The sequence below is a fragment of the Anopheles darlingi genome, chromosome 2 (assembly GCF_943734745.1).
Source record: "Anopheles darlingi chromosome 2, idAnoDarlMG_H_01, whole genome shotgun sequence".
Classification (NCBI taxonomy): domain Eukaryota; kingdom Metazoa; phylum Arthropoda; class Insecta; order Diptera; family Culicidae; genus Anopheles; species Anopheles darlingi.
This window is the reverse complement of record NC_064874.1, coordinates 67,453,557-67,473,556: the sequence shown is the minus strand read 5'-3', so window position 1 is coordinate 67,473,556 and position 20,000 is coordinate 67,453,557. Positions and strand designations below refer to the sequence as shown.

The window sequence follows — 20,000 nt, the reverse complement described above, 5'->3', positions numbered from 1 at the left end:
AATAAACTTCAGCAGTCAAAGAAATGCAAAAGGAATGTCAGATGACTAATGGCAACGGGTATAACAATGCGCGCTCATTGGGAGACAAAAGTTTTCCGAGGAGGAACTCTATCTCTAAAAAGGCTATTCATTAACTTCAATCATCAAAGAAGCAAAGATTTTACCCTTTTCCATTTTATTAGACATGTAAATAGCACTTTATAGGTGTGTTTCAAAGATAAACTATTGTTCATACTACAAATATTGAAAAGAAATTTAAAAAAAAAGTGTGAAGCACATTCGTGTTCTACCACAAAAAAGTCAGCTTATTGAAACCTATCGAGAAGCATAGAATCCTTAGGTTACTCATTTTGTAGGTAAAAGATCAATCTTTTATATGTGTACCATATCAGCATCATCTGGGGAATGTTGCTTTTTGAAATTCGAAAGTTATCGCTTGAAAACAACCAAGTACGCTTTCTTACCACAGTCTACACGTATGTTGTTGCAGCAAATTTTGCAGTGCAACGATGGCAGGTGGAGAGTATTAACAACGGTTGGATCAGAACCGCAATGCGATCGTATTCTATACAGCGCCCATCAGCTAACAACCCAAACTGAAGCCATTAAAGTTATCCAAATCTACAAAACCAAACAAATCCACGCAAACGCTTGATGGAACGTGTTTGTACCAAACGCTATTGCGATCCCAAAGCTTCTTATTCGATTCCGAGTCGCTTTCCACCAAGTTCTACTCGCTTGGTGAACTTCCCAAAAGTCGAGCGCTGCCGAAGAAACCAAGCCAGGCGAAACGTACATCGACACACGCATGTTCCTTTCCCCTTGCAGAGGAGAAAACTTTTTCAATCGAAGCTCTCAGGCCCTTTCGAGCGAACTAAAGAGAGCGAGATAGAGATAGAGAAGGAAAGCGACAGGAAAAGCGTGACGCCAGTGGTACGCTGTGTAAATTGTGTTGGATCAATTATGTACGAACACATCCTGGGACCGGGCTGGGGGAGGGGGGGAGAGGGAGTTCGATTAAAAATGCATTAGTCCGGCGACCGGAAAACCGGTGGGTCGGTCGGTGGGTCGGTCGGAGAGCTGGCACTTTGGCATCTCGCGTGTCGCGACTGTCAATCCTCATCATCCACGGTCACGGTCCCGTCCCTGCCCGGTACAATTCGATCAACCGGATTCTAACCGGTTCGGCAAAAGACACAGAACGCAGTCCAGGTACCCCTCCCCCTCTCACCACACAACGGAGAAACCGCAAACCATCGCCACATCGGAAGTGCAGTACACTACGCCGTGACACCGGAGTAGCGGATGAAAAACTTATCCAATATCCGGCAACTTTTTAAATTAACCATCATTTCCGTGGTACACCAGCCGCCCAGCGGTCCACCAGCCGACTAGACTCCTCTCTCCCTTCTCTCTTTAGTTTAGTTTCATCGCATCGGGTGCCGGTTCGGTGTCTTGTGTTCATTTTCCGGTTGCTGCGTTTGCCACAGAGTCCGGAATTTAATCATCTAACCCAATCCCGGGTGCATGTGTGGTAGTTGCATTGCTGTCGAAGATGAATGGAGCTGCGTGGCTTCCCGGTAGTCAGCAACAAGCAATTGCCTTTCGAAGAAGCCACACTTCCAGCGAAGACAGATCTAAAAGGATTGGTTGAGTTCACATGAGCACTCCACCAGACCGTCACCGGAGGCCGGAGGATTATTGCCTTCTGCGGGCATTACTGTGGGCCGCACAAAGGGAGTGGTAGTGGTGGTGGTGCAGCAAACGGAGCTCATTTGATGTAGTCTTGGGATGATTATTAGCTTCCGCATCGCAACATCCGCCACCGTCGTACCTGCGCTGCAACGACGCTGCAATGTGGCAATCGCATTGGCCACTTTAAGATCTCCCATTTCCCATTTCCCAAGACGACAAAATGGGGATGAAACACCGGAAGGAAGGAAGGGTGATGGTAAAGAAGGAGAAACATCCTCGCAGCAACCCCTTCAACATGAATTGACACGACAAAAAGGCGGTGCGGTGGGGGTTTTAGTTGAGTCTGGGAGCCAGCGACATGGCAAATGACATAAAGGCAAAAGGTAAGGACGATAACATCGACATCAGATCCATCCGCCAGCACCGAGGGGGGCCGGCGCAATGGCGTTGGGGCCACGTGCCTGCGTGGACGTGAAACGCCAACTGATTGAGGTTTGACGGATGCCAGAGCAGACGCGAGACGACGGTCCCCAACAAGGACAGCCAAAAGGAGATGAGGGAGGATGAGCTGCTGGCCGACGAGGACGAGACCGAGGCCGAGGCCGACGAGTACACGAACGATCCCGGTATTTACTCTAAAAGGGCGAAGCAGCGGTCCAGGTGGGGTGTTAATGGATTTGAAGAAGACACACACACACTAGCACACACACTAGCACACGACGTCATGGTATCCCGTACGTTGTCGATCCTTGTGATGAAGCTCGCCTCAGGAACGTGCTCTCTCTCTCTGGTTTTCGTCTGGAGTGGGCAAATGACAGGCCGTGGCGGGTGCTACGTCCCAAGGTGGAATGGAATATGGGTCGGGAGGGTACTAAGAGGAGGGACTCCGGGCTGACAAACTTACCGCCTGAAACGCGGCAGGTGATTACCACGTCGTCGCCTTCCTCCTTGGGCCCGAGCTTCGTACCGTTGATGTGGCGTCCCCAGCGATCCAGAACCACCGGTTGCTCCGGCAACACTGTAAATAGTTAATGAAGGTTTATGCCAGTTTTAAGTAGAGTGTCTTAATCTCCCATCAGCGTCACCGTTCGGGGTGTGCTCGCGCGCCAGCCACAAGTGACCAATCCCGTCCATTGCACGGTTTGTTTGCTTGTTGTACCCTCACACACACACACACACACACACACACACACACATACACACTGCGTCACACTCACAAAACAGAATGAAAGATCAAACATCGACGGAACGTGTACTGGAAATTCATTTTAAGGATCCAAACTATGGGATCCTTGCTTCGCTTAAATGCCTTCTCTGATGTACTTATGTTTTGCCTGTCGCTGCCGCATAAGATATGCAGGGAAGGCCCCTTAAAACACAGCATTATGTGGCCAGGGGCCTATGCTGAGCACTTAGCGTCAACAGCGTATTGCAACATCTTCACGTAATGGCAGGATGAAAGCGCATCCAGAGCGCATCGCATGCACCACCACGCGCCTGATTAGCACTCCAGTTCCGTCGTGTCATCATCATCATCATCGTCATTATCATCGTCACCATCATCAAAAGCGCATCTGTTGAGAATGAGGTGTGTGTGTGTGTGTGTGTGTGTGTGTGTGTGTGTACGTGAGAGTGCGTCTCCATCAAGTGCAACAGTACGTGACGCGGATAACGGCTTTATGCGGCACTGCATCGCATCCATTATGGCCGTGCGGTGTGCGCCGATGATTGTCTTACGACCGCGATTGAGTCATCCTTGGCGGGCACGTAGCACACGCTGTCCGAACCGTCACGAGACCACCAGCACGATGATGATGATGATGATGAAGTGCTAACTCCGACTACTCCGACACCTGACTTACCGATCACGGAGAGGTTGTAGCGATAGGTTTGCGTTTGGATGGTGCGAAAATCGATCCGACACCGGTAGATGCCCTGGTCGTGCCGCTTGAGGTTCTGCAATTTGGAACAAAGAGGAGAAAAAGGGAACAAAAATGTAGCGTTTCGATTAACAGACTATAAAAAATGAAACATTCGTAAAATGTCGGATGCGAAATGATTTCCGAAAGTTGGAGAGCAACACTCTTCCAGGCACACACACACACACGCATAGGGGTGTTGGAGTGGAATTGCAATGTAACTGGGAATTCATTGGTGTAGAGATTGCTGCAACATAAAATACCAACACCGATTGGCAATCGCTAATGAACTCCTGGAATTGACAAGACCAACAGTGTGCACGGGGATGAGAGAGACAGAGAGAGCGAAAGAGAAAGAGAGTAGCAGCAGAAGCATCCGCCCAGCATCCGCATGTTGTGTGGCAGCTGATAATAATGCCAATCGCCACATTTTTAATTAAATTAAGCAGAAAAACTCCAGTTGGAAATTCTTCAACGAAAACCGAGTACGCTCAGTACCTCGCCTGTATGGCCACAAGCCACAGCCCCCTCCACGGTAGCAGCAGCAGCAGTAGCACCGAAGGACCGCAGCGATGTGGCATTCGTGGCATTAAACTGCGAGCGGAATATACCGGCGCAACCAACAGAAAGCAAAACAAAAAGAAGGAGGAAAATGGAAAACGCTAAAAAAACATGACCATCATCAGTGAGCGCCATCGAATTCCGGGCATAATTACGCACGTACGAGCGAAGCTGGGGTCCGGATACCGCACACTTGTCGCTGTGTATGTGTGTGTGTGTTGGCGTAGAAGTGGTGCGATTCACTGTATTTGGATGCTTTTCCACGTTTCTTTGGTGTTTTTTCCAACTTTTCGCGTTTCAAACCCTGCGCTCGGAGTGCCGAATGGTCGAAGCCGCACCCTCTAGCAACTAGCAACCCCGGGCCCCTGGTCCAGAGCAGCCGACCAGACCGGCAGATGGCTTACAACCGCAAACACGATTTTCTTTGGTTAAACATTGATTTTACACCAGACACATGCATGTATACGCGGACACAGGGTACATGAAGACAGGGGCTTCCGGGGGGAGGGGTGGCCAGATATGTGAAGAGTTGGGCCTGGCCGGTCCGGTCACGGGGACGTTGTGTGACATAAAATTTCAATATCCATTTGTAGCGTAATGAATTTGGCTTTCGCAACCATTGTTGTTACGTTCAAAAATGGGGGGAGATGTACGCGCCGGGTGTTCATTAATTTAACAACTGCTGCTTGAGCTGGAGCATTGACGTGCCTGCTGCCGCTTGTGTATGGGTTGGCGGTGGCCTGACTCGTGCGTGTCACGCATCGTATCGAATCGAAGCCACCACGGGGTGGTGTAGAGCCAATCTGCTGGAAAATTATTGGTTCTTGGAGATGGAGAACTACATTAAACGTTCTGTTCGTGGGGCGGGTAAAGTGTAAAGCTCACACACGGCCACGGTTTATGAGTCATTTAAAGGTGACTTGAGGACCTTTAATCCATGGGTGGTGCTGGTGATGCATTGCCTCACCTGGCATTAGCTGCATGCGATGCCATTTGATTGAGGCATTTGCATGCATTCCGCCACCCGAGGTTAGAAAGAACAAAATTGGAAATAGCTACCGTCACATCGCGCGTTCCTTGACGTCACATATGCATACACCATGCACACATCGGGTTCACGCAAGTCATCATTGATTAATACTTGTTGGATTTTGTGTTGGCGATGTAACGTCAGTTTTAACACAAAGTTTCCGTTTTTGTTTTTGCCAGCGAAATTTTACTAGCGAAAGAAAACATTCATAATTAAAAAATAATGGTGTGTACAATCACCGCCCAAGCAAAACGAAAATATCTCTGGACAAATGGAAGCAGAGTTTTTGGATAACATGCTTGTTTGGGCAAACTAATTAACAAATCTGTGACACTGTATTACAATTTACCTCAAAATGATGATGATTCGAACACCTTTGCCCTTTTTTTCCTGTTTGTGTCAAAATTTATTTACAAGCCACCAAACAAAAGTTTTGTTATTTTGTTTCGCTGGCAAAAGCAAAAAAAATTACACATAGAAACGACGTAACGGTGGACGTAACCACTCGAGAGGTCCCCAAATGACGCTATGGTGTTCCGGTCACAGTCCGGATTAACCTGGTACGCGGTGTACTTTGCACCAACTCTCTCTATTCCTCTCTGACTCTCTCTCCCTTTCTCTCCAGTGAAAAAAATGGAAAAAGCGTAATGACGTGGCCGCTCGACTTACCTTTATCAGCAACGTTGCCGGCGATTTATCAATATTGAATTTGGCACGTGAGCCAAACACTTCCGGCGCTGACCAGTGTGCCGGCTGACGCGATACTTTGTCACGTACATCAACGCTGTGCTCGCAGAAATCCGCGGTTTTTTTACGTGCAACCCCCATAGCAGCGCCATTGAGGACCGATCGATCGAGGCAGTAGTAGTAGTAGTAGTAGCAGTAGCAGCAGCGATGGAAGGAGACGAAAAAAAGGGAAATCAGTTTGGATGGCATACGGATGCTGGGGTAGAAGGGAAAGTTTGTTGTGCTTCCGGTCGTACCTGTACAGCGGGATGCCGGCATTATCCTTAAACCACAGGACCATGTAAACCTGAGAAAGTGGCACCGTGATCGGGCACTGCAGCTCGATGCTGCGTCCTTCCACGCCGTCCACACTGAACACTTCTGCGGGAGAAGGAGAGAGAGGAAGAGAGCAAGAAAGAGACAAAAAGGGTTATTAGTGAACTCGTGGAAACCATTGTCAAAAGGGATAACAATCAATTGGTAACAATGTACTGCTCTATTCAGCAGAAATAAGAGAACGCTTTAATCCCCATTCCGTACGGGCAACGGGCACTTAATCAATCAGTGTAAACGGACACGTAACGCAGCTCAATCCACCGGTTCCGGTCCACCAGGAAGGGGAGCATAAAATTGAACGCCAAACATGACCAGTGTGCTCGCCCCAGGAGTTCAGAGTTCACACATGCAAATCTGGGGTGCCGAACCTCGCCGGGGGACCCGATAAATTTGACTAACAAAGAGGACGACATTCAAAACACATACACCACCGCATACCGGCCGCAGGACCGGTCGGGACCAGGATTCGGGAGGATAAAAATCCAAATACTCTCGCGCCCCGGGATGGCATCTCATATTTGTCAATCATGCACCAATCGCACCGCCAAGAGAAAACGGCGTGCGCGCCCGCGCAAATAAAACACTAAACTGGTGTTGGTGGAAGTGGTTGGCGTGAAGCGGGGGGTATGGTCACCACCTACAGCCCTTTCTTTTCCCTCTTCAGAACACCAGACCGCCGGAGCCGGTTTTATCCGCAAAAATCATTTCCTCTTTGCGATTGCGATCCTCTCGGTTTCCGGTGCTCGCTCCTCGCTGTGTGTGTGTTGCTGGCTCTGTGGACCCTGGCAGGGCATGCTGGCAAACAAATCATAGCCCAGCCAGCTAACGCAAGACAGCCGCCGTTGGAAAACCATTTTTCGGCCGTTCGGTTGTTCGCGGTGATTTAACCAACAAAAAGCGACTTCTCTCTGGGCCTCTCGTTCACGATTCCGCGGTCACGACCACCGGCACACAGTGCCGGGGAACGTCCCGGAAGGCCGGTCCCGGGGTTCCGGCGCCAGAACGGCGAAAAACCGCCCAATGAGATATTTGATGATCTCGAAAACAGCAATCACGCGTTCGATCGATGCGCATCGATGGAATGGATGGTCGACCGAAGGAAGGGAGTACCGTTAAGGGGATGAGCGGGTTCGGGATGACGACGACGCAAGCGTCCGATCGCTGAAGGCCGCGGCGAGCAAATGGAACAGATAAAGCATAGTTTTGGGCGCTGACAGTAATCTAATTTCCATAGTCATACCATACGCATCAAAACCCTCACCCCCAACCGAGGCGAGAAAACGGAGGGAAGGTGCCAGAGGGTGTTCGATCACGAATCTCGGCCTTGGCGATTGGAGTACGTTGTTTTGGCCGGTTGCAGCATGGCTGCAATGGCCGGACAACGACGGACGGACGGACGAACAGCACATCATGTCACGGTGTGCGTCTATGGCCGGTGCCAGCGACGTCATCAGCGCAGCATCAGGTCAGGTGGACGACCGTCGTGGCTTCGAAATAGTTTCCCATCGGACCACCCTTCCCCCTATTCCACCGGACTCTAGCTGAACCTGACCTGGAAAGCTTTGGTTGAGTTGGAACAGCCCCCGGAATGGATGTATTTGGTGCGTCCATTTTGCTCTGATTGGAAATGGGGTGTATGGGCGTTTTTGGAAATTAGAATAAACCCCGCCGCGCCGCGTGGATGCCGCGCCTTCGTAGTGCTGGTTTTGATGTAAAATATGGTTGCCTGGAATATGGTGGAGCAGTAGCAACAAAAACGGCATTTGCATTGTGCCTGTCCGCTGATATCGACACCTGCGTGACGTGCGACGGCGCTTGGGCTCTCTATTCCAGGAGCAGCAACAGCGAGGTTGCGAGACAGGTGCGAGACCGGATCTCGTACGCACATTCGCCGATTGTGCTGCACCATGTTGCGCACATTGTAACGGGTGAATTCATATTAGGCGGAAGGGAGGGAAGGGTTCTGATGCAATTTGTGTTACAAAATGCCGTCACCTACGGCATCGCTCGATCGATGAGATGGACGAGCGGATAAACAAACTGGCGGTGTAGGGCATTGTCAGGTCCCGGTGTGAATTTGGCATTTTGATTTGCAAGCGAAATTTATTCGGTTCCTGTTCTTTCCCATACTCGTGTGTTGGTTTATGTTTGCATGCATTAATGCTGATCCAGGAGAACATTAACGTGATTCTTGTTCTCTCTTTGCAATTACCGAACGGCAGTTCCAACAAGAATGAAGCTTCAGCTTCAGCTTGCCCGCAACCTGCGGGAACATTTTTTTCGGGAACATCGATTGTTATATCTGCAGTGTTTGAGCACGAAGTTTCGATAGGTAATTGTAAATTGTTTATATACGTTCATACCTAATGATATTAGAACATTGTAACTTCATATGACATTCAGGAAAAGGTAAAATCTCATACAAAGGTTGAAACAAGGGCCTTTTTTCTACCAAGTTCAACAATCAAATAAAAATCCTGTTACCTTTCAAAACCGCTCGGTAAAATCAAGTTGAATGATGCTCTAGATTGTATTTTAGATTCTTCTGAGAACTACATAACTGGACAAATTGATATTTCTCTGTCAATCGAGTTCTGAAAATCAATTTCAAATTATTATTATTATTATTATCATTTCAAATTTACCTTTTTCAACCCTCATTGTGGCACTTTCCACAAACAACAAACACTTTCCAAAACAACTTTCGTTGGAAAGGAAGTCCTCTCTGAACAAAGTCATTAAAAGCCTCTCTCTCTTTCTCTCTGTTCGCTCTCTCTCACTTCTTTTCAATAATTAAATCTCTTTCAATCCCGTTTGCTCCACGCTTCCTTTTAACCCGAATCGATTCCATTCTGGAGCGTCCTCAAAACGAATCCGCTGCATCGAACCCCGATGGCGAGCGATGTTGCCCGAAAACCAAAAACATCACCACCTCAATCTGCGGATCCGCAACTTCCCTTCCCCACTGGCAGACATGTTGTGATGAATGTGGGTGCACCGGGGCAGATACAGCTGAGTCAACGCAAGCCAACGCGCCCTCCCCTTCCGTCCAACCGGATTCGAAAGTCTACTCCGACGACACGACGGTGCTGACACTTTTTAATTTCGGAACCGGCATTTCGACACCGACGGAGTGCGCCGTGTCGCCACGGTGAAAGGGTTCTAGCCGCGCCTGTTCGGTCCACGGCTCAAGATTTATGTTTCACTCTCCCTTCCCACCCTTGTTTCACCAAACTGGGTCGTGAGGGTCGTGAGGATAATTTTTGGTCATTGTTTTCATCGCGCCTGTCGGCGGACTTGTCGTTGCGGTCCGTGCGTTGTTTGCTGGCTTAATTCCTCGATGCACGAAGCACGGATGAGATGCTCTCTCCTCACACCTCACGTTTTTCTCCGCTTCTCTGAAGATGAGTTCCGCTCCAGCGCTCCATCGCAGGCCAAGGTTCCAATGAGTCGTCGCCCAACTTGGGACGCTTTTCCGTTTGTGTGTACACCGTGCGTGTGTGTGTGTGTGTGGCTCGCGAAGGACAGATCCCTCGGCCGTTCTCGCCGCCATCCATTGTGCCCGCAGCCGATGAGTTTCGTTGTTGTTTGTTTGGGCTTCGGTTGCGTTTCATTTTCATTTCTCGCTCAGCAGCGCCACAAAGAACGCAAAGCATCCGCCATCCGCCGTTTGTGTCCTTGGCTTGGGCTTGGCCGTGTGGAATAGCAACGCTATCAGGTTCCTCTCCAGGCCAGCGGATCCAGCATCCCGTGTGTTGACAATGCGCGGCCGTCCCGATTGCCATGTGTTGCTGTGTACACAACCCCCACCCCGGTTCTTACCTTCGCTCAGAAACCGCGAACCGTTTGCACACATATCGCATTATCAACTGCACACCACCGACGTGCACGAACACTAGCACTAGCTTCACCAGCACCACTCTAGCTAGCACCGTATCGCACCAGCTCGGAGCTCGGTCGTGATTTGGCCAGGCACTGGTTCTGGGTTTTGGTGTGCGCAGTCCGTAAGCAGCTGAGAGCTCTGCAGCTGACAACAGCACTACGCTCAGGAAGCGCCGACTTGCGAGATTATTATTTTTGTTTTGCTCTCCCCCCACCCCCATCCTTCTACGAGTGTTACACTTTTACAATATTAAAAAGTAAAATTTCATTGAAGCTTTTCCCGGAAGGCGCACCGGTGCCCACACGCGTCGGGCTTCTCGCGATTCTTCCGATGCAGCTTCTCTGCTATTACGGGTTGCGCCCTGGGTTGCGGCACAGGACGATGCTTCCAGGAATCGTCGCACGCGATTGTGTCGTGTCTCTCTCTGGTTGGTTGCTGGTGGTGAGGTGGTAGGTAAGGGAGCGGACATTGCAATCTACATTTATTGCCTCGGAAGTGGCACGAGACGGGCGTTTGCATCTCGTACAAAAGGGCCGCGGTGTGCGGCCTCTGCTCAATAATATCGTCGAGCGTAATAAAAGTTAACAAAAGCACTAAAAGAAGAAGGAGAAGAAGAGAAGGAAGTAGAAAGGGAAGAGGTATAAGGAGGAATGGAATGGTGCATGCTGGTAGAACGCGGCACACCTGCTAACTCTCGGCGAAAGGATAGCGAGAACGAGAGATGCATTGTCGGCGAAAGTGCAGCCAAGTGCAACCAGAGCGCCGAAGCTCGAAGGCGAAGAAGCAGCAGCAGCGAGGACGATAAGGGATATCGCTTGGATGCTCTCGCCTCAGCCAGCCAGCCAGCCAGCCAGCACCACTGCCAGCATTTCCACGGTGCCTGGTCAACATAATCAACTTAAGAAAACCGTCCAGCAAACAGCGAACACACCATTTCAAATTAGAACCATCCGACCACGCCGGCGACGCCAGCGTTGGTTTTGAAGTAGAAGTAAAATACGTTTCCATTTTCCAGGCCCGGATAAGGGCAAAGTAAAGCTAGCGGTGGCGGCGGCGGCGGCAGGCGGCGGACAAGAGCTTTGCAAAATTAAACAAGCAACTTCCTCGCTTGCTGTTTCCTTTTTTGTTACTTTCTTTATTTTCCTTTTCTCTCGCGCGCCAAACGCCAACGATTGGATGAGTCGTCGAGCATCGAAAGCCCAGCGGATAGAGATCCACCATCAATATGACCATTTTCAGTACGGCACGGCCAGCCACACACACACGCGCCCCGGCGAACACTCCAACCGTTAACGAATGTTTCGGGAAAGTCAGTTTCCGCGAAAACGACGGCTTCATCGATGATAAGCCACTCTCACACACACACACACACACACACACACACACACACACACGCGCGCGGGCGCACGTGAATGCGAGGAGATGATTTTTCGCCGAAAAGTCCCTACGGGATCCGTCGAGTGGCGTACGCTCGTGCTCCTCGATACCTGATGATGATCCGCCGACTGTGCCAGCCGATGCTCATGATGATGCCATCATGATCATGATGGGTTGCTGGCTGGGTGGGTGGATGGGGGGCCCTGAACAAATAATGAAAATCTCTCAAGCGAAACACCATTTCGGAGATTTTAATTTTTGATCAATGATCCTCCTCCGTCTTCCACCAGTTTCCAGCTCAGCATGACTCTCTCTACCACGCTCGGCTTCCTGAATGCGCTCGAGAGTCGGAGGTGAATCGAGAGCCACTCACGCTCGCTCTGGCCCTCTTCCTGGCCTCTGGAATTGCCCAACGGGTACCGTATTATTTCAATAATAATAATTCATTAACGCAAGCGAAAATAAAATTAAAAATAAAACACTCCCGTGGTTCGGTGGAACGTCCGCGCACGTGGAGAGCGTCATTTGTGTCGAAATGGTGCATCCCAGCCCAGGCATCCGGGGGTCGTTTCTTGGTTGCGTTCTTTCTGGATTTGCGCGAAACAATAGAGAGAGACAGAGCAGGACATGGCGAATGAAATGCTGACTCGAGCTCGAGAGCACACACGGCGCGAAATCAACATTCACACTGGCACCCTCACAATCATCAACCGAAATGGTGTCGAATGATAATGATAGACAATTGTAGGACCCGGGCAGCAGCTGGCGACGCAGCCGTCATTGTGTCGATGAACTATCGAATTTAAATTTTTTAACGCACACACGAATACACCGACGACCGACGGCATGTATATGCCAATATCCTGATGATTTATTCAGTTTTCGATCAAAACCCGGTACCCGGGCGTGCGAGCGATCCGCTACACTCCAACGAGCGCTTGCCAGGGAGTCATTAAGCGGTGCACTGATGGTGGCTGATCCCTCCGGGGGGATTGGTACTAAAGGGTGGCTTCTTGCTGCGATGAAGCGTCCTTTTGTGTACTTCATCTTGTCAGTAATTCCCATGTGGAAAGACCGAGCAACTATTGCTGTCATCGAGACGATCGAATCATCGTTCATATCGCTTGACAGATGGAATTGAAAGGAAAGGCATCTCCACGCACTTTGCACCGGAAGTTGACACCCATTTGGGAGGTTATTGGTAACAAATTGTATTCCGAAATTATCCCAATACAAGTCGGAAGGCTTTGCCGTTTGCTGTACGGTTTGCAAATTCGCGTAGCATCACAACAAACAAAGGCGAAGATGCTTCAATAGTACAGGTTCTGAGGGACTCCCAGACACAATACTTAGTCTCTCCTCCGTTTATTGGAAGCAAAACTTCATCTTTTCCGGAGTTTTTTTCCCTGTTCCCTGTGAAGTCAACGATGACGTAGTGGTTGGCAGATAAGTTAGGTTCGGTTTTCAATTAATACTCCGGACGCCTGACGGATACTGGCCACCCCTCGATTGTCCATCTGATGCCGGGGGGAGGTGCATTCTTATCCCCCCTTCTCCTTCCCCTCCCACGAATCACCGTAGCCACGACGACCTCAGGTTTGCGGTTGAAAAAACGCTCCACGAAATGGCCGAACAGCGAGATAACCGGTATGTGTGTGTTCGTGTGTGTGTGTGCGCCCGTCCACGATGGGCACGATGGGCTGTGAAGTGCGAAATCAGAGTGATTAATTGTTGCCTCGTAAAAGTCCGCACCGCACTACTACCACCGCGTTGAGGTAGACCTCATGATGATGGCCAGCCAGCTATGGCGGTGGTCCCGAACGCTGCCGGACCATAATAATGGGCAGCTCATCTCCCCGGTCTGGCAAATTTGAGCGACGGTACCACGAGGCAGCAAAACGCGCCCTGGGCCCCGGCTGAGGAGAGCATTACAGCCAATGACATCACACAGTCAGCGACCGTCCGTGGAGTATATCGGCGTGAAGTCGATGCCAGCGTCCACCACTGGACTGGCGGCGAGCGATAATTTATCATCATCACGTGCCCGGTGGACTGTGTTTTGACCGGAAGTCGTCGGCGTCGGTGGTGGTGGTGGTGGTCCTTCCTACCTGCCGCCATCTGGCGGTTTGGAGAAAGCAAAAAAAATCGAAAACAAAACGAACGCGAATGAAAGAACGACAAAAGGTGCAACGTCCCGTGAGGGAAAGGGGAGGGGGAAGGGGGTTGTAACAAACGCACAGTGCACGGTGCGGCACACTGCATCCCGCTGTTGGGGTGCTGTTCCGTTCCGTTCGGCGTTCCCGGGCGTCGATGCGTTTTACAACATAATACCCTCCCCCTTGGGTGGATCTTTTATGCGGCGATGGATCGACGGCCAAAAACCATACCGACGATCGTCTGGCTTTGTTCGTGGCGTGGGTACCAGAGCGACGACGACTGGCCACATCGCTTCCGTTTCCCCCCGGTCCGGATGACGACGACGACGACGGCAACCGATGGTTCGCGCCGCGATGAGTTTGTGGCATTAGAGTTTGATGAAGTTTTTTGGGGGGCGGGGCAAACCGGAAGCGTGCAGTTCTGAGCGCAGATCCGACCCCACTCTGACGCCGTTACACCCCTTTTGGAGCAGAGCTCGCGCTAACCACCGGGAGGCGAGTCCACATTAATTATTCTGCGGTTGCCTGTCATAACTATAAACCATCAATTTCGGAGAAGCCTATTGTGCCGATGATGATGATGATGATGGTGATAGTCAGGATAAAGGGTGAGCGAGCGGAGTAGCTCCCTTTTTCCAGCATGATGTCCCCCCCCCCCCTCCTTTTTGGTTGCTCTGTGGTGGCGATAAAAATTAACGGCAAAGGATGCGGCCACCAGACCGGATGTGGCGTTTACTTTCGACCGATTGCCCGGGACCCGCGTGTTGATTGGTTTTTCTGGTGGTTCTTGCAGGGGGTGCAGGACCGTTATTGTCGACCGGCGACCTGCCAGCGATGGCCGAGTGGTGGTAGTCTTTGTGTTTTTTTTGTCGGGAATATTTGCGTTTGCAGAATATTAACTCAACGAAACACCTTACGTTCAATGATATGGAGAATAAATACGGACTTGACTAATTTAACCCAGTTCCCAGAATTGACAATTCTCAAATCAACCTGAGTGTCGGCCGGAAGTTGCCGACAATCCAATCACTCCTCCGCCACCGTCAAACGATGGCGGCTCGCTTTGTCCTCCGCTTTGTGAACCGTTCTGTTGATAAGTGGCCGGATAAGGTGCGAAATCGAAAGTCACATTTCCATCCCCGCTCCCCAAGGCATCGAAGCAGAATGAGAAATGAGGGAACTTTCCCATGTCATGGCAGAAGCAAGAAGCCTTCGGCGACACCACTCCACGGAAGGGTAGCAGTTAATTAGCAATTTTCTAACCGAAACCACCTCGGCTCGGTCGCCTGTCACCACGACACCAAAAACTCCGCCCACAGGGTGGCGATAGTAGAGGAAAGGAAGTTCGAGGGGTGACGTGAGGTGAGTTCGGATTCCGTTTCCTTCCGGTGAACCATTCTATCGGTCTATTTTGAGCACCGCACACCGCAACACCACACAAAGGATCGAACGGTCCTTCCACGACCCTCGGGGTTTGGGGTTTGGGGGGGAAATTGAGTTTTCCACCTGCGACGGTGGCCATTCACCCGGCGGGGCCTATCAAGTTTGTAGCGCGCAAGGGGGTGGGCAATCGATAGCAGTTTTGAGGATAGTTCCGGAACCTTTCTCGAGCCTTTCTCGTCGAGGGTGCTGCCGAAGGTGAATAGCATTTGTTCCAGCCGGCTAGTAAGCTGGACATCGCGTGTTGTGCTACTGGGAGAGATTCATCGTTGGCTTCAGCAGTAGATGGACGGACTCATGAGTCTCTCGTGTCCCACCTTCCCACCTCGAATATCAAATATATCCAGCATCCATATTAAGAACGGAACAAGTCGTTTGCGTGTCCCGCACGCGTTGGGCCACCTGTCGGGAAGACCCCAAAATGTGTCTCCAAAATAGCGACCTCCTTTGTTGTGACCGTTGACGTAGCAGCAAGCAACGTAGAGCATCCTAATCTGTGCCACGCGTTCAGGTACTTCTGTTCAACCGAAACACACACACCAATCGATACCGATTATCTGGCCGTCGTTTGAACGTCTTCATAGACACGGGGGGTGACATGGGTGGGCGTCTGTTTAATGTTGTGGCATAAAATATTGAAGTCGAGTGGATCGACCTCGACGTGGGAGCACCTCGGTATGGCGCGAGATCTTCACACACAAACACACACACACACACACACACACACACACACACAGACACTGGTGCGTAGTTTTGAAGCCGCAGTAGAGGCCACAGTTGGACCGCTTCAAACCGGGTCCTATCTCACGTTAATTCAATCCCCAAAAACCCAAGTACGTGGGAAAACAAGATTAGGTAGCCCCGAGGGAAATACGGAGGAAACTTATGGGGTGGGTGAACCGTATACGGTGTCTAGGTTAACCAAACCTAGCGGGCCTAGATCTTTCCCGTACTTTACAGCCATACGCAAAGGACAGTGGATGATGGCTTGTAGAATCGCGGAGCGAGAGAGAAGAAACCGAGGAGGTATCTATACTTTTCGATGTTTAAATGAAGATTCGGGAAAAGTGTTTTGTACGTCTCCATCGACCGTTTTCGGATTGTTTTCTATTTAAAGTTCATGCTAGACACTGCCTCTACGCTACCCCCCGAAAAACTCTTCAATCAGATTACCGAACCAATCCAGTGCCAAGTGGAGTCGCGCGTTTGGAGAAACATTTGCTAATAACGCGGGTCACAGTCGCTCTCGAGTACTGCTTGGCGCACGTGGAACTTGCTCCACGAGATGTGCTACTCGATAGTTTCCACGAACTGCTCGGAACAGTCGTAAGCTGGTGCCGCGTGTGCTGCCGGTGAATCTGTTGAAAGCGAGCAGCCGGGTGAGAATATACGAAAAGAGATGGTTCTAGAGCGAGAGTCGTATAGACTTTCACGGTTCGGTGTCTTCGTTCAAATTCGCGGAAACACGGGTTCCGTAGAAGCGAAGGCGCCACCGGGCGGCGCTGCTTGGCTTTAATACTTAGAAGCTTAGCTCGTCGAGACTTGGACTTGGTCGACTTGGGGCCGAGTTGCCACGAGAACGATCAGCTCGATTGCTCAACACAGCTCGCGGTAGCTTCGAGGCCATACCGTTCGAGGTAAGGATGCGACCTTAAGACGTTTGTTTACGCAATAGAGTCATCATTGGCCGGGTGTTGGCAGTGGCGCAGGCAACTGTGCACTGATTGACACTCCAGAGTCCGGAAGGTGCACTTCGGCCACGTTTCCATCGTGTTGGCCGACTGGACTGGTAATGAATTTTGACTCCAGTGGCTCCGGAACTCCAGGACAGACGCGCGGCAGTCACGTGGAAAGAACAACTTCTGTCTCACACACACAAACAAACGATGGAAGCATGTGTCGTCGAGAACGCTAGAACTGTGTCCTTGCTTCCGAGGCTTCTTTCTCCGGGGGTTGTCGGATTGTTCTACCGTGGGTCATACGGAAATGAGAAAGTTTGTCCCGAATTGCAGCGTACCGTGACACAGTTTCCGAGGTTCGGGACAGGAAGCCGCGTCGCGAATTGTGTTCGCCAGAATGTTCTGGAACGATCCGCGTAAGCGGTAAGGCCGAGGTGCATCTGCAACTGGCACTTGTTTCACACAACAGCAACATGGCCGACGGGCTGGGGTTGAGGAGGGATCGATGGAGAAACTTTTTCAAAATCCAAAAAAGACTCGTCCTCAAATGCACACATGCAGCTCTCATCAGGAAAAGTAAACGAGCTGCTGCAGGTAGCTCGAAAGCCGTGGCCTTGGAAGAGTGATTATAATTTTAGAAAGATAACATTTTGGCGTTAAATCGTCTTCCCTGAACTTTATTCTCGCAATCGCTGCATCAAGATTGATGAAGAGAAGAACTTTCAAAGCTAATAAGTTTCGTCCTTTTCTACACTTTCATTCACTGCTTCGGACAATATTTGATCAAGGAAGCAAGCGTAAATTACTCCTGGTGCTAAAAGCAGCATTAAAATCATTCCAACCACTTGAAACAGACACGATAACAACTCTTACGGATAACTGTCATGGGCTTAGTGGAAACTGTTATTTAGCGTTTTGCAATTTTGCAACTGAATAGTCAATGATAGTTAAATGCTGTTCACTGGAAGAATATGATCTAATTTGGCAATTTGGCACCTTACAGATTGAAAAGCTATCGAATTGATTGTCAACCTTGACTGGATAAGTTATATATCGAATGAAATAATTCATTGACAGTTGTTGGCGATAAAGTAGCGTTCGTGTAGCGACAACATGACGATTCGCGAGCTGTGGTGGCGTAGGTTCCAAAAAAATGGCACCATAAATGTGTTTAACGCATTGTTTTCTTCACGCTCACCTCACAACATCGCCCAAAAACATCGAAAGCACTAGCACATAGGAAGACAGAGAGGGAAAAAGGAAGAGAGAATAGAACCAGACCGAATGGGAGGCTTTAACGTCCGCCCCACACAAGTTGGCGTGAACGCCTATGTTTGGGTTTCGTGGAAATGTTGAGATAAATTTATTTATCCCAAACACCCATTACTGATCCGCCTTATGCTGTCAGGCACCCACCCGATGTCAGGGCGTCCCCCAGTCCTACGCCCAGCGCACGCTTTGGCTATGCTCCAAACAGCCCACCCTCCTCCCCACAATGCTTCTGTTACATCGCACCGCAATCGCGTTCGCGGTTTCGCTCACTACTGATGAAGTTGCTGACGATGATGACGATGATGATGGTGGTGGTGCTGATGGTGCGCATGGTGAGGACAAGGGAGCAGCACGACGGAAGCACGATGTAACAGCCTGAACAGCACGTTTTGAGCGAAAGATTAAAGCCTCGGTATGCTTGTTTCTGAGGTCACAGTGTCGGTTGTTGGATACCCTTTTGTTTCCTCCGGCACCTCCACCGGTGGTTACACGGAGTCGGAGGCCATGCTGCCAATTGTGACAAACTCCAGAACATCGAGACGCACACACACACACACACGCACGCACACAATAAACGCCAAATTGAAGGAAGAATTATAAGGCGGTATAGGCTCCGGGTACGCTCATCGTACGCCAACATTCTTTTGGGGAAAGTTTTGTGGGAAAAGTTAACCCAAAAGCGAACGGAACGGATCTTTATTCCCTGGGATCGGCGTCCGGGTTCCTCCCGTTGTCACTTTGCGTCCGCATTCGCCGAGATATTGACACAAAACAGTCCGCTCGCCGTGATGCGGTTTACCGCGAAAGGCACCACAGGACATTTGGCACACACACACTGTATGTGTATGTGTGCATTTTGTCCGTAGCCACAATCATTCCCCACCAAAATGGCAACCGGAACGCTATGATTACAACAAAAGATTAATTCGTTGTTTGTGATTTATGTGCCTGAAGCCGAAAACCTTCGCGGGTCGCGTCTTCGTTTCCTCTGATTTTCTTCCTCCTGAGTGCCGATTGAGCACCTTTTGTCCGACGACGACGACGATGGCGTAAAGCGTGGCATTCCGACAGGGAGTCCACGGTGCCATCGGCATCAGCAGCATCCTGTTTGGCCTACTACCTGCGCCGGAAGTGTTGAAACCACCTGGCTAACCGCAAACACCACACCGTACGCACACACACACACACACACCCGGAGAAGGGGATGAGGGACCCGTAAGATAAGGCAGGTCGCGATCTTACGCTTCTCTCCACCACCACCACCACAAACACCGGCTCCTCCTAAGCTAAGGGCGCAGATGGGGATGAATGTTAAAAGTTTAATTTCGTGGAGCAAACAAAACCCTCCCCCTTCCTTTGGTGCTGCTAACCACCGTGCGCTTCCGGTGTGGTCCCGGAAAGGCACGTCACCATCATCACGATGATCGGTTTTATGGACAAATTAGAAGCCCGGCGTGCACCACCCTTTTGGGTGGCGGTCTCAGGCGGATTGGAAAAGTCCGGGGTCCCGTGCCGGCTGCCACAATCGGTTTGTGTCCGATTGTGTTGTTGTTGTTCGCGCCGGCTTAAGATTAGGGTGAGCTTCGGTTCCTCAGTACATTCCTCGAGTCGTCAGTCCGTCGAACCAGCACCAAGTCACCACCGGACGTTAATTCCACTTTTGTCCACTGTGTGTGCGTGTGTACGTGTGTGCGTGTATGTGCGTGCGTGTCCAGTTCACCGGCGGTCGGAAGCGGGAACCGACCTTAGCTCATCGTCAACTCAGTTGGCCACTTCCGTCACGCCATGGCAGCGGCAGCTACACGAACACCAAGAAGTTTGCTGCGGTTCGCTTCTTCTTCTTTTCTTCGTCTTCGTCTTGGAAACTAATAAAAGCCATTCCCTTTCCCCCGTCCTTTGACCATTTCCCGGGGCCAGTTTCTTGAT

General features: G+C 50.4%; 1 protein-coding gene across 1 annotated transcript in view; it reads right to left on the bottom strand.

Annotated features, from left to right (window-relative positions):
- Positions 1–20,000, bottom strand: part of LOC125952804 (uncharacterized) — a 52,498-nt gene that overhangs the window by 16,845 nt on the left and 15,653 nt on the right. Inside the window, exons 3-6 of the mRNA XM_049682523.1 lie at positions 6,189–6,312; positions 5,875–5,989; positions 3,558–3,651; positions 2,600–2,713 (exon numbers count right to left, since the gene is read on the bottom strand). Coding sequence (XP_049538480.1) covers positions 2,600–2,713; positions 3,558–3,651; positions 5,875–5,989; positions 6,189–6,312 — 447 coding nt within the window. The remainder of the gene's footprint in view (positions 1–2,599; positions 2,714–3,557; positions 3,652–5,874; positions 5,990–6,188; positions 6,313–20,000) is intronic.